The following is a 14,873-nucleotide window of genomic DNA, read 5'->3' on the forward strand; positions in this document are numbered from 1 at the left end:
AGTGGTATCAACATTATGTAGATCAAACCGTTGTTCTTGACTCTTCAAGATTGCAACAACTTCCTGCAATTCTACAGTCTCTAGACACTTTGTATTTTCTATAACCAAACAGATCGAATCATAAGGTTTACTTAGGCTTATTAGAACCTTCTGCACAAGTCTCTCATTAGAAAGAGATTCACCAAATGTTCTCATCTGATTAATTAAGTCATTCAGCCTTGTGAGATAACTAGATAAGGATTCATCATCTCGCATTCTAGCATACTCAAATTCTCTTCTAAGATTTTGAAGTTTTACAGATCTAACCTGATCACCACCATGGTATTCACCATACAGTAGATCCTATGCCATCTTGGCTGAGTCAGCGTTTGCAATCCGAGGAAATATCTGATCAGAGACTGCGTTTTGTATAATTCCCAGAGCCTTTGCATCTCTCATTAGCACTGCCATCATTTCTTCATCACGATCGTCTTCCGATGACCCTTCAGCTTCCTTCTTCTTCTTCTTTGAATCGGGTGTTGGCAATCCCTTTTCTACCAGATTCCATAACCCAATGGATTTGAAGATTGTTACCATTTTAATTCTCCAGAACTCATAGTTCTCACCGGAGAAGATTGGAGTTCTCACCTCCGAGCCTCCAGATCCAGACATCTTGCAATCCTTTCGTGAGCTTCGATTGAGCTCAGTGACCTCACAGATTTACATCCAGATTTTAAATGGCGCAACCTGGCTCTGAGGCCATGTTAGTGTTTTTGACAATGGAAGAAGGAGGAATGCACTAAGAATGTAAATGGCTGCTATTCTCTCTGCAAGTCGCAGAGGAACCTTTTGTATATATGTTGTTCTCTCTCTTTTTCACACACACACATGAAAAGGAAATAAAACAGTTAACAAAGCTTGGCTGGATCTTTCCTTCTAGTTAAAATGATCACAGCCACTCATCTAGCAATAGCTAGGATCATCACACATGGCACTCATGACCTTACATATTTTGATCTTACACTTGGCAATTTCTAAGCACAAGTGGATACACAAATAAAGACAAGATTATTCTCAAATACTAATCAGCTCATGGCTTATAGTTCAACAAGTGATGCATTCCTCTTTGAGACTAAATGTGTAGTAAAAGTTTTTCATATCTCCTCTCTTGCCAGTTCTCATTCCTTATTATATTTTTAGGCACTAAGAGAATCTCATCGGTATGCAAGAACTATTTTAATGTTACTATATGTCGGATATTGAAGCTGGTCTTGGTTTGAAGAGGAACCGCTTGATTGTTCTCTCTCTTTTTGGCTGAAAATGACCACGATTTAAGTGGGGTTCAAGGCGTTGGGCTTCATACAGCTCCTTGTTTTGCCCAAACGTTTACTGAAGATGAGATATTAAACAGGTATGATACTAACTGGTTTTATACATGGTTTCTTTTTTGCTTAAAATTTTTTTTTGAAAAAAAAAAAAATTAAAGATTCAATTTCATAGGTAATGACAATGGTGATGCTTCTCTCTTTCAATGTGGTATGAAATTTGTGGATAATAGTGTACCCAACTTGGATGAAAGCCCATCAAAGACAATTTTCTCATTGATTTTTTTGTGGGCATCCCTGCAGCAAAAGAGCTCTTTTGAAGTCTTCCTGTGAATTCTTTAGCAACGGAGTTGGTGAGGGCTGCATGAAAAAGCCAAAGAGGGTTTCAAATGCAGTTGCTCTTACTGTGATATGGTACATTGATCAAATCACTGAAATCTCCTTATTTTATATTTAGTAGTTGTTGCAGCACTGATATTATATTCAATTTTTTGTGTTATCTGCTACCTTTTTTAATCTCAATATCCCTTTTTTTAATCTTTCTTTTGTTTGTAACCCTTTTTTGCTGAATTATTGTTTTTCGAATTGTTTTGAGGAGTTGAAATTTGGTAATTTAGTGAGCTTTTATGTGCATTTTTAGTTTGGTTCTTATTTGAACTGAATTGAATTTGTAAGAAGTATTTTGGCATAACACAAATTTTATATGAATCCAAGTTTATCAAGAATAGTAAAGGACAGAAAAGAGTCTGTTGTGTTTGGTGTAAAGTTAATTTGTTTGTATTCAAATATGAAGTACAACTTTTTTCTTACGTATGAGACCGAATTGGTTTCAGCATGATTCAAGTCTCAGTACAGCTGGATATTTGTTTGCTCACACAGATTTTGTGCATACCTTGATGCGGTTTTATATAAAAATTACTGGATTTTATTCATCCTGAATTCACTTTTGTATAATTCCACCTACATGCCATGTTTAAATGATTAGTCAATGGATTTTGTTAAAAGTGTTGCATGTAAAGTTCAGACATGCAAGATTGTGTGATCAGACCTCAAGAAGAGAGCTTGAGCAGGGATTTAGACCAAGGGGACCAAGGCATAGTCTTGAGAGCTCCAGAGGATTAACTTGAGGAATGCGTCGATACAAACTTTTGTGTATAACAATCTACCAAATGTTTTCAATGTAAATAGTATTATTGTTTTGCATCACAATCTTTTATATCTTGCACACATTATTTTTCATATAGTTTTCAATCCCGCAGCAACGCGAGTACAAATTTCTAGTTTGAACTAAATTCGAGTGTAGTTTTGTTTTTTTTTTTTTTTTATCAACTGAGATTTTCAATATAACAGCCAAAAAAGCAAAATAAAAAAAACAACATAGCAATGCTTCGTTACACAGCAGGCTCCCTCACGAGTTATGCAACACCAAAGCATCACTAATCTAGACACAAAGACACCAAAAGAAAGGTAGACGGAGTACTTACGCTCTGACTAACCTTGATTTACATTACTTCGACTGTAGTTTGTTTCTAATGAAATACACATTATTTGCTAGGGAATCTAGCATATTGTTTATATTAGTTAACCAAAGATACTGATCACATGATGCAATCTTAAATGCAACCCACAATCCCAAATCAAATTCACCCAATTGCATGTGAATCACAACACATGCAAGGATGCAAGATCTCTTAGAAAATGGGACCCCGGGCCATTTTACAATCACAATTTCCCCACATGTAGTCACATGATGGGTATGGCATGCCATCACAATTGTCACACCAAATAGCCGGAAAAATCCCATATTTATTTGTAGAAAAAGACACTATTAATCCACCATTAATCAAATCTTTCTTCCCTCTCTAAATGGTTTGAAATGTAAAGGTTAAAAAAAAGGAAGAAAAATCATTACCCAACTCAAAATTCAGTACCTTTGGGTTTGAAAAATACTAGACAAGTCACAATCCCACTAAACAAAATACACTGTTTAACCACCATGGGGTGACTCAATGGTTGATGACGAATTTCAGACCCGTATTCCACATGGCACACTTTGGATTTGATTCATGTCGCTGGTGAATCACGAGTGTGGCCAAGAAGAGACTGAAATGCCTCTATGAGTCTTCTCGACCCCCAAAATGATGGATTGTCTGGTTCCCCTTTAAAAAAAGAGAGACGCACCTTTAACTCAAAATTCAGTCATATATAATTCAATTTTTTGAGGCCATTTTGGTGTAAAAGGGTACATTCTCATTAAACGGATTTTTAGTTTGGAGTCTAAAATTTTTGGGGACCAAAATGAAACTACAGTAAAAGTTTTGAGTTCAATTCTAAATCTTATACATTAAGAAAAATGAGACAAGTCACATATTTACCAAACAAATGAGGACATATAAAGTTATGAATAATAATTGTGTTCCACTAATGGGAGAATCTATTTCTCTCACATTGTTTATGATTAACGTATCTTCATTATACAAACCTCATAATCGGAACCATTTATAATCGTAATTCAAATGGTTGCCGGACATTTTGGTATGCAAGGAAAGGATACCGGTTGTATATCCTCTAGAAAGAAAAAAAAAAAAAAAAAAAAAAAAGGGCTTAACCAAATGTTTTTGTTTTCTGTTTTTTTAGTTCAAATAAGAGAAAAATGGGAGAACAAAAGAAAATTAATAGAGTTACATGAAAAACTAAAAAAACAGGTTTTGACTATTGTTTAGTTGTATGCATGTATATTCACCCTCCTTTCTTTTTGACCTCTATCATCTCTCATGTTCCCTCCTTTCTTTAACCAAAAAACTTAAACAAAAAACAAAAGTAAAACAGTGATTCCCAACTACCCTTATATATACACACACACACACACACACACCAACACAAGCAAGCACCAACAAAAATTCAAACACTTAAGAACCAAAACTTGCTCATCATCTCTTTCAAAAAAGAAAAAAGCTTGGTCATCATCTCAATGGCAGAGCTAGAGAGCCCAAGAGTGATGACAAAGATCATAACTTTTCTCTCTTCTCTGGTTCAAAGAGTGGCGGAATCGAATGACCTCAACAGCCATTTCCAACACCAGAAAATCTCAGTCTTCCATGGTCTAACTAGACCCACCATTTCAATACAGAACTACCTAGAGAGGATTTTCAAGTATGCCAATTGCAGCCCGTCTTGCTTAATTGTTGCGTACGTTTATCTGGATCGGTTTTCGCAGAGGCAACCCTCGTTGCCTATCAACTCATTCAACGTTCATCGGTTGCTGATTACGAGTGTCATGGTGGCTGCAAAGTTCATGGATGACATGTAAGTCCTGAAGTTGAATTTTACTAGCTCATGAGCACAATTATTTGACAAAAAATAAAAAAATAAATAATCTGTTCTAAAGGTATTCAAAAAGATTTTGCAATTGTTTTGGTGGCCATACATTCACTTGCATCCTGTCCATCAAATTATGCAACTTTTAGATATTATATATGCTTCATGCATGAATGTAGATGAAAAAAAGAAAATGAATTTCACTGTGTTTTTCTTCGATGGGTTTTACCTTGTTAAGCGTTCTGTGTCTGTGGTATAGAATTCTCGGTACTGTTTTCTAATCCGGATTTTTGCTTTTCATAATTTCAAAAAAAAAAAAAAAAAAAACCTTTTAATTACTTGGAAAAAAAATATTAGAGGCAGTTACCTCATAGACAGAATTTGATCCCTCATTTTAATTAAATGGAAAATTTTCAGAACAAAAATGCATAACCTTGTGGTTTGGGTTGTAAAGTTTCCAACAATGTTCTAAAATCCAGCCATGTGATACCCTGGTTTTTCCTATATAAATGGAGTGTCCACCTAGCTGTGCACATGGCGACCTAATATAAGTTTTGGTCGATTATATAAAGTCAATAACATAATATGGGGAAAAAAATCGGGCGTCCCTGACGGATTATGTTCATACGAGTGTGATCATGTGATGACTAAGATACTTCACATGGAGATATATCCTTGGTAATTAGGAAATATGTCTTCTTTATATGCATATCATAAGCCAGGTAGTCAAAATTTCTCTAATGTTTTTGTAATGATAATAACTTTTTTTTATGTTGAAGAATTAACTAATATCTATTATATTTATCTGGTGTGCAATTTCAGGTACTACAACAACGCATATTATGCAAAAGTTGGAGGAATAAGCACAATAGAGATGAATTTTCTTGAAGTGGATTTCCTGTTTGGTTTGAGCTTCAACTTAAACGTGACTCCCTCAACCTTCACCATCTACTGTTCATATCTCCAGAGAGAGATGCTTCTGTTGCAACCACCTCTAGAGTCTGCAGATTCTTCTCTTACTTTAGGCAAATCACCAAAGCTCCACTTGTGCTTTGATGAGGATGAAACCTCCCATCAGCAACAACAACAACAGCAGCAGCTAGCTGTTTGACATTAAACCCTTAAAAAGGTGTCCAAAAAGTAGTTGTTGAGGTAGTGATTTTTGTAATTTTCTTATATTGTTGGCCTGGCAAAATGAACATTAGATTTTTGTGTACTTCTTCTCTTCTCTTTTCTTTATGATTGTTTAGACCATATTTGGGTGTAAGACAATCCCTTTTACTTTTTACATGACGACGTAACAATATGTACTGAAGTGGTGCTATCCACATACTTCTTTTTATCTTTTATACATCCTCTCAATTTTCGATTGTCGGATCGAACGAATTGAAGAGTATCATAAAAATAAAATTAACAACGGTGTATAGAAGGTAAAAAGGGTGAGTGAATAGCACCACCTTAATTATTTACTATACAAACATCGTAACCGGAACTACTCTTTCTCTTATCATCATCATCCTCATCATCCAAAGATAATTTGTTATAAAATTTAATTTAATTTAGAAACCATTTAGTCTTTCATTTGTACCAAACAAATCGACAATTGTGGTATTCTTACGATGAGATTTATATGGATGATTAATTCATCTCCAAATCAAATGAATTTTTAAAGAAATGTTCTTAAGATATTCACAAAGAGAATGAAGGAATCTGATTACAACATTTATATATTAAAATAACAGTATATTGTCCTTTAAATATGTAAAGATGTAAAGAGGCTGTCATATTTTTTAGTTTTGTAGTTGAGATTTTTTAGAATGTTGAGATGAATCTTTGAATTTACAGTCCGGAAAGCAATGCCTCTAAATTGGCTTTAATGGCTGATATATACTCGTTTCGTTCTTATCCATGAATGTTTAGGATTCTTGTTTTAACTTAGGGTTTGCCACCAGAAGATCCATAGCTGGCCATGCAATGCAAGGCAATTTGCTGATATTTACTTGGTCACGATTTGGAAGGAGGATGAGTGGTGAATTTTAAACCTAATTTGGTGACATGGGTAGGTCCGGCTCACCATAAAAATAATAGTGTGCAAAAGAGTACTGTTTTATTTTTATTGTAGTTATATTTAGTGTTGACAGTTGTAATTGTTGGACAGTTGTATTGATCTTGAGATAGGAACAATGAACATGTGCAACCCCTGGGCCACTGTTCGGAGAGAGAGAGAGATCCCACTAACCAAAACAAATAACAAAATTGGTACTGAGCTGTACAATTTGTCATCAAACATTATGTTATTTTTTAAGACTATTAATCTGAACGATAAACATTCAATTGAGTTGTAAACGTTTGACGAGTTAACTTAGAGAATGTAAGTTTGTTGTCGAAATAATTTTTTTTACATTAATTAATTTACTATTTTAAGTTGTTAGACTGTTAATTTAAGGGGCAATATGAATTCATTTATCAAGAGAACAAATTGATAGTCTAAGTTATGCATTATGACTACAAAACTATGTCTCTAAACGACAACTTGTTGGCATGTGCAGGGAAAGAGGATAGAAACAGTCATTTCTTGTCATCTTAGTTATTTGTCTATAAATTGAGATACGAATGATGCTCGGCCTTTGGCCAGCTACTTGTAGTCACTGGAAAGTTATCTTGAATTTGTTCTGTAAAACACAATAAATTCTGAGCTGAGATGTATTGTAATTTGTAATTCCAACCTCATTCGTTACTTATGGATCACTGTACTATGGGAAAAACTTTCCTAAAACGGTTTCATATTACTTTCTTTGCTCCGGCTTTAATGCTATATAGCATTTGATGTTACGAGTTTTTTAACCATCATATTCGATTTCCAGAACTATTAAATCTTCTATTCTCAATTTCAGCTATTCATTCCATATCATTCAATATTCCTTCTACTTCTCTTTTCACATAACTTATATATATGAGTAGAGAGATGAAGACAAGTCACGTGATGTGAGAGACATGAAGAGAAGTGATATGAAACCAGAATACCTAAGCTTTTAAACACTTCCCCCCCCTACTAGCACTACACAAATTGCACATGCTCTAAAAAATGAAAACACAAAAAGATCACGACATGGATCTCTCATAGTTTTTAATCGACAATTATTGACCATCCACCTAAAAAATACGAAATTGTTGTGAACATTATTAGCATGTGTGTGATTGTGTAAATCCTAAGTCAAGATAGATTAGGAACCCTTCGGGATCTAGAAGATCTTTCCTATTATACTTGTATTACTTGGAGAGTAAGTTATTCTCTCTTCCTTATTACTATAAATAAATGCACAAAGCATGAGGAATAGCACACAAAATATTATTGGCGCATTTGCACTACATTAGTAAAAAAAGTGGTTAAGTGAGATTGCCCGGCCAGACGTAAATTTGGTTAGAATCTAGCGGCAAGTGTTGGCATATATGAATTCCTCGTGGCTATAACGTGAGTCCCCTTTTCTCACCTTAGTGTAGTGATTTTTGTTTTCGATTCTCTACTTTACCGCTAGCCTTAGCTATGGCCAAGGTCGGTGGCAATCCTTGGTTTTCGTTATGTTTTCCTTTTTCCATTTTTCTAACTATTTTTTACCAGAAGCCCGAGCCCGCTCCTATCCCCATACCATCCTAGCCTTCAAGCTCTCATCGTCCTACTACTTTTTTTGCCTCTAGTTTCACCATCTTGACCCCTACATCCCTATCACCTGTTTCTTCCATCTCATTCGATCTTTTCCTCTCTAACATCTTCAACAATAGGCTCTGTTATTTTTCCACAAATCCTCACTTCAATTCGGCCTCCTTTTACTGCGACTTATCCCATTTCTACGGGAGGGTTGTAGAGCTTTGACTCAGGTGTTCACGCTTGTTGGTTTTTTACGATGTTTGCCCTTGTTGGTGCTGTCGCTCGTGGGATCTTTCTTCCCGCGAGCTTCATTTGTTCCACGGCGATCGTCATTTTGGTGGTTTGTGGAGGATGGTGTGGCTCAAGCTTGGGATTCATGATGGTGAGATGACAGGTGCTAGTGCTGGGTGATGGCTATAGTTCGCTCTGTGGAATTTTGACGATGGGTGGAGTAGCTACAATAGCTGCAGTTGCTTAGGTTTTTCTATTTTATGGTTTGTGTCTACTGTGCTACTTTGTTTACTTTGGGGTTTGTTAGGTGTGTATTGCCTTTGTTGTGAGTGTTTATGGGGTCCACTATGTATTTTGTGCTTAGTTGTTTTGGGCCTCTTTGTTTGTAATGTTTATTTATTGGTAATATATTTACCCTTTCACCAAAAACAAAAAGAGTCGTGGATTGAATATATTTTTCAAAAATGACTTAATTAACATTTTTCTATAGTATTTATTTTGAATGAAAATCTAGTCAAATGTTGTTAGATTAGTAGCAACACTATTTCTCTTCTCTTTTTCTTGAATAAAAGCAATGCTATTTTGATTGGAATAAATATGTGTCTTTTTATTATTTACTAGCCTCTTGCCACTGATAGGAGCATATTTATGCGACTTAGTTAGCTTGTTTTCTTGCATTTTCATAGCTAGTTTCTACTTATTATAGTGTTTTAAGTTATTTTCGTGTGTTTGTAGGTCCAAATGACAAAGTTGGCAAGAATGTGCATTTTGGAGCATTTTAGAGCAGTTTTTGGCTGGAATGGATAGCTTACATATGGAGCACAAGGAATGGATGAATTTGAAGTTCAAGAGAGGCTAGGAATGTGCTAAAGAGTTGAACAAATTAATTCAAGACATTGAAGATAAGGAATCAGCTCAAAAGAAGGAGATATTATCCAAACTGCCTTATCTTATCCAAAACCTTATCCAACCTTATCTCCTCCAAACTAACCTTATCTTATCTTATCCTATCCTACCTTAATTCCAGTTGCAAGGGGGACTCCTTATCACATTAGAATACCTAATATCTGATTCTAGAAGCCCTGAAACAATGCAAATAACCTGATCCTTTTTCCCCTAGAAATCTAACGAATTTAATCCCTTTATAGAAGCTTTGTGCTGAATTTTGTGCTGAATTTCCTAGTCTTATTCCTCTAGGATTGTGTACTCTTTCTCCTCCACTACTTTGCGCAAAACCTTAGCCTATAAATACATATTTTCTGCCACAATTCAAACCACCACCCTCTACCATCAGATCACCACACCATCCACCACAAATTCATCCCATTGTGCTGCAACTGTGAAAGGAAGGAGAAGAAGGAGCCACTTGGAGCCATGCTTGCCATTTAAGACGTTGGATTGTTGGAGCGCCCTTAGGTGTTTTCTATCTTTTATTTTCAATGTCTAATTTAAGTTATCTTTGTTTAATTGCGAACATGAGGAACTAATTTCTTTTTAGTTAGAGGTGAATTCGAAGCCATGATTATATGCTTTATATGAATTGATTACATCAATTATTGTTTCTTGAGTCTTGAATGTGATTTGCTTATCTGATCTATTAAACTTGTTTATGTATGTTGATTGAGGATGCATACTTAGTTTGCATGCATAAACTTGATGCTAGAGTATAAAGGAGTTTCACCTAATCATTATGAACTTATATTCACAAGTAGTGGAAGTCACTAGTCATGATTGTGTTAAGTAAATCCTTGGCAGGAGTATCATGCTTTTCATAGTTACGAATGTCTCGTCAATGCTTATGGTTTTCAAGGAACTTAATAACCTTTGATATGTCTCTCTCTCATGCTTTTCATTGTTAGGGAACTTGATAAAGATAATTTGGTTGTGATGCATATCCCGTCCAATTCAATGATTTAAGGAAAATCTGATGGTTAATTTGTATTGTCATGGTTAACTTGGGGTGTTGTCATTCATAGTCTAAGGGAACAATACTGGAAATTGGTTTGTATGCATATATCATGTGTGGAGAAGGATCCTCTAACTAGCCTTTCACCCTTTTCAATTCACCAAATTCGTTTTCTTAAAGTGTTTTATGCAAAGTTTCTGTTTTAAGTTTTAAATTCGTCAAAAACAATCCCCCATTCATTAAGTCTTATTAGTTGAGTCATAATCTGTTTTCTTTTAGTCTTTTGAGTCTTACTAGTCTTAAATTCGTCCAAATAGTCCCTAGAGTCTGTTTTAAGTCTTTTTAACTTAGTTTTGCTGTTTTGAGTAGTTTGAGTCAGTTTTAAGTCTTAAGTGTTAGTTTTGTTTTTTCTTTAGTCTAGTTGAGTGTTTCTATGTCTAGTTTGGTATTTTTGAGTCATATTTGTGTAGATTAGCAGCCCTAGTTAATCCCCGGTCTAGAACGATCCCTACTTACATCTTTGCTACAATTGTCAACAATAGAGTTTAATTTGTGTGTCAAGTAATTTTCACATCAAATTTTGGCGCCGTTGTCGGGGATTAACAAAATTGCTAATCTCCCTTTGTTTATGTTCGTGTCTTTTACTTTTGATATTTGATTTACTTTTATTTCATTGATTTCAGGTACTAGAGAAGTAAGACATGGCAATTGCTAATCTTCAAGCTCAAATAACGAATCTTACTTCTCAGTTAACGCAATATATCAAAAGGACCACAAGGCAAAGTGTCCCTACATTTGGTGCGTCTTATAGGCAAGAATATCAAGCAAATCAACATCCACAAAGAGGTTGGGAGAATGTCAATACATGGGGTTATCAAGATCATAATCAATCAAGGAACAATTTGTTTTCCAACATGTACAATTCAAATTGGAGTGATCATTCAAACTCTATGTGGTGGGAATCTCAACAAGTTCAACACGAAGGATATTGGCAGCCATATGAGGAGTTTTATTCAAGACCTGCGCAGCCACCATAACCTCATATACAATATGCCCAACCAAACTCAGGTTCGTTAATAGATTGTGATCAAATTCTTGATGAATTAATTTCTTTGGCGCAAGGCTCACAAAATCAAGCCAATGAGGCTTAACAAGAAGAATATTGGCAGCCATATGAGGAGTTCTATACAACGCCTATGCAGCCATCACAGCCTGCCCCGCAACAATTCCAATCGAATTCAGGTTCCTCAATAGATTGTGCCCAAATTCTTGATGTATTAACTTCTTTGACGCAAGAATCACAAAATCAAGCCCAAGTGATGAGCAAATTGAAGAATTAAATGGGAGAGATCGTGGAATTCATGGGGCAAATGCAAGAACAAAGTGAACTATCTGACTTAACTGTTGAAATTGTTGAAGCTATCACCTTGGAAAGTGGCATGGAGGTTGGAGATGAACCCAAGACGTCCAAACCAAGCCAAAACATGGATAAACAGCTGCTACTCGAAGAAGAGGAGGATAACAAGGCCACGGCAAGGGAAGAACCACCCTTGCCGCAGCCCCAAATGCCCTCTATGTCGTCCACTACAACCAAGGTAAGCCCAAATTCAATTCGTCCTAACCCCGTTCCACCAAATGTCCTTATTCCTTGCAAGATCATGCAATCCAAGGAAGAAGAGGGTAAGAAAGGCATATTCGAAACCTTTCCAAAGAATCAAGAGCAAGAAGTGGATGGGAAATGTCTAGAATTCATCAAAGATGATATACTTGAGACAACAATTCCCAAAGAAGTTGGATTTTATGACACGAGACAAGTCATAACTCTTAAAATACCAAATCTGGCTGAATTTTCTAGTCCTACAACTTTCGAATGGGTGTTTATTCTTGAGTTCATGTTAGAGCACACAGGCAAGCCATCTCCTCGAATTTCAATTTTGTTTTATACTAATATGTTGTTAATGATTCAGGCACCCACTATAGAATTTAAACCATTACCGGATCATTTCAAGTATCATCTCCCATTCAAAGATCAATTCCATGCCATGAGCCCTAATGAAGATTAAAAGGAGGTATCATCCGGCTTGAAGACGTTAAAGCAAGCGCTTCTTGGGAGGCAACCCATGCAAATAAAGAAGAACTAGGAAGCTCTGGCATCATAACCAGATTTGCGTTCTTAAACTCTACTCTTTCTTGCTTTTACTTTGCCATGTTTGTCATGTTTGTTTGTTGTGTGGTTTGCTTGCTTTTGTGTGAGTCTATGTTTGAAACATTGAGGACAATGTTTGGTTTAAGTGTGGGGGGGGGGTAAACAAGTGTTTTTCTTGAAAAGTCGTGGGTTTTTATCATCTATCCCCTCTAGAGTTGTTTTCATTGTTTTGAAGTGTTTTTAGTGTGTTTTGAAGTGTTTTAGTGTGTCTTTAGCAGAAAATACAAAAATTTGAAAGAAAAAAAACGTTTTGAAAAAATAAAAAAGAGTCGTTTTAGAGTCGTTTTTGTGTGTTTGTGTCTTAAGGTACCTTCCAACACAATGATGAGGATTTGGTTTTTAATTGCATGACTGTTAAAGAAAGTTACAAACATGGATGAAAGTTTGATATGCTCTTTGGTTAATGCTTGGTTGTAGTTGTCATTAATGAATTCACATGTAATCACAAAGGAAAAAAAATCAGTTTTTGTAACATGCTTGAAGGAAGGAACTCAAATTAACGCTACAACCCTAAGAGACTTGAGCCTAAACGTTATTTGGAGAGTTATTAATATGTGATTTCTTGTTTTCTAAAGTCGTTGCGTGATCTCATTATTCTTTGCTTGGTTGCTAATTAGAATGCGTTTTATCACTTTAGTTCCAAATATTAGAACTCATGCCCGTTTCATTCAAAGCTTAAAAATTGAGTGCATAACATATAACAAGCTGAAATTGTTTAGTAGTTACCACCAGAGCCAAAAAGCCTTCATCCCATGCATTTGTTTTGTAGGTTTAACCCCTTTGAGCCTTATTGAGCCTATTTTCTTTGTTAACCACATTATCCCTACCTAGCCTAGAATAGGACTATCCATACCCTTGTTCTTGAAGTATAGTGGAGCATGACTTAGAGGGAATTCCTTTTGATCAAACATATTACAGAAATCAAGTGTGGGGGAAGGTTATGTACACGAGTAGAAAGAAAAAAAAAGAAAAAAAAACATGAAAAAGAAGAAAAAGTGGAAAAAGAAAGAAAAAAGTTGTGAAAAAAGTGAGAAAGAGCTCACAAGTATTGGTTGTTGAAGAAATGGTCCAAAAAGTTTGAATATGACCCTAAGTGTTTGAATATGACCCTAAGTATGTACGAAATCCCTTTAGTGTTTCAAGTTATTTGCTGCATTCAAAAGTGAATTCTAAGTTGATTTCATTACTTTGCTTACTATTGCTTTAAGAACCTTTGTTTATCCTTAACCTTTCATTGTTAGCCAATACCCTTAGCACTGTTACAACCCTTAGACTTTAATCTTGGTTCTTGTGTGTTTCAATATGTGGAGTTTGGGATTGGTATGAGTATATGGTATCCCTGGTTCTCGCGTCTAAGTAGTGGCATTACATTCATGAGATCATATATATACATGTATTAATAATTCCAGAAAGTGCCTTCTTTGATTATAACATATGTGAGTGCTAGTCTACAAGTTTACATCAATATTCTCACATAAACCTAGTATAAGGAGTGTAGTCAGAAAAACTGTGTGAAAATAAAGAGTATATCCGGTGAGGAATTGTGGGAATTCTCTAAGGCATGTTACTACATTCAAAACATTGTTTTAATTGACATTGTTTTAATTGATTAAATGCGAGCTAGTGAGTAGTCATTGCGATTAAGTATGCGCTCGAGGGTAAGGAACTAAAATCTGTGGGAGTAGTGATTTTTAACATGTCATGTTTCATTGGAAATCTCTGAGATGAATGTTGGAAGGTCTAGGTTATGTTTTGTTTTGCTCGAGAACTAGCAAAAGCTAAGTGTGGGGAAATTTGATAGGACCATATTTATGCGACTTAGTTAGCTTGTTTTCTTGCATTTTCATAGCTAGTTTCTACTTATTATAGTGTTTTAAGTTATTTTCGTGTGCTTGTAGGTCCAAATGACAAAGTTGGCAAGAAAGTGCATTTTGGAGCATTTTAGAGCAGTTTTGGGCTGGAATGGATAGCTTACATATGGAGCACAAGGAATGGATGGATTTGAAGTTCAAGAGAGGCTAGGAATGTGCTAAAGAGTTGAACAAATTAATTCAAGACATTGAAGATAAGGAATCAGCTCAAAAGAAGGAGATATTATCCAAACTGCCTTTGTTGTGAGTGTTTATGGGGTCCACTATCTCTTTTGTGCTTAGTTGTTTTGGGCCTCTTTGTTTGTTATGTTTATTTATTGGTAATACAGGCCCTTTATGCAAAGGGATCCCCATTTTTTGAAAAAAAAATGGGGATTAGGTGTGGGGCTCA

General features: G+C 35.5%; 1 protein-coding gene and 1 long non-coding RNA gene across 2 annotated transcripts; both read left to right on the forward strand.

The window, feature by feature from the left end:
• The first annotated feature begins 1,089 nt into the window (after positions 1 to 1,089).
• LOC108174638 (uncharacterized) lies at positions 1,090 to 2,513 on the forward strand. Its single transcript, XR_003771721.2, has 2 exons — positions 1,090 to 1,390; positions 1,608 to 2,513. It is a non-coding gene; the product is annotated as an uncharacterized lncRNA (long non-coding RNA).
• A 1,655-nt stretch (positions 2,514 to 4,168) lies between these two features.
• On the forward strand, positions 4,169 to 5,838 carry LOC103406539 (cyclin-U4-1). The gene is made up of 2 exons (XM_008345530.4): positions 4,169 to 4,610; positions 5,445 to 5,838. The coding sequence occupies exons 1-2, from the start codon at positions 4,276 to 4,278 to the stop codon at positions 5,731 to 5,733; spliced, it is 624 nt and encodes a 207-aa protein (XP_008343752.2). The 5' UTR covers positions 4,169 to 4,275; the 3' UTR covers positions 5,734 to 5,838.
• The last annotated feature ends 9,035 nt before the right edge of the window (positions 5,839 to 14,873 follow it).

Source organism: Malus domestica, chromosome 02, assembly GCF_042453785.1.
Source record: "Malus domestica chromosome 02, GDT2T_hap1".
Taxonomy (NCBI): Eukaryota; Viridiplantae; Streptophyta; class Magnoliopsida; order Rosales; family Rosaceae; genus Malus; species Malus domestica.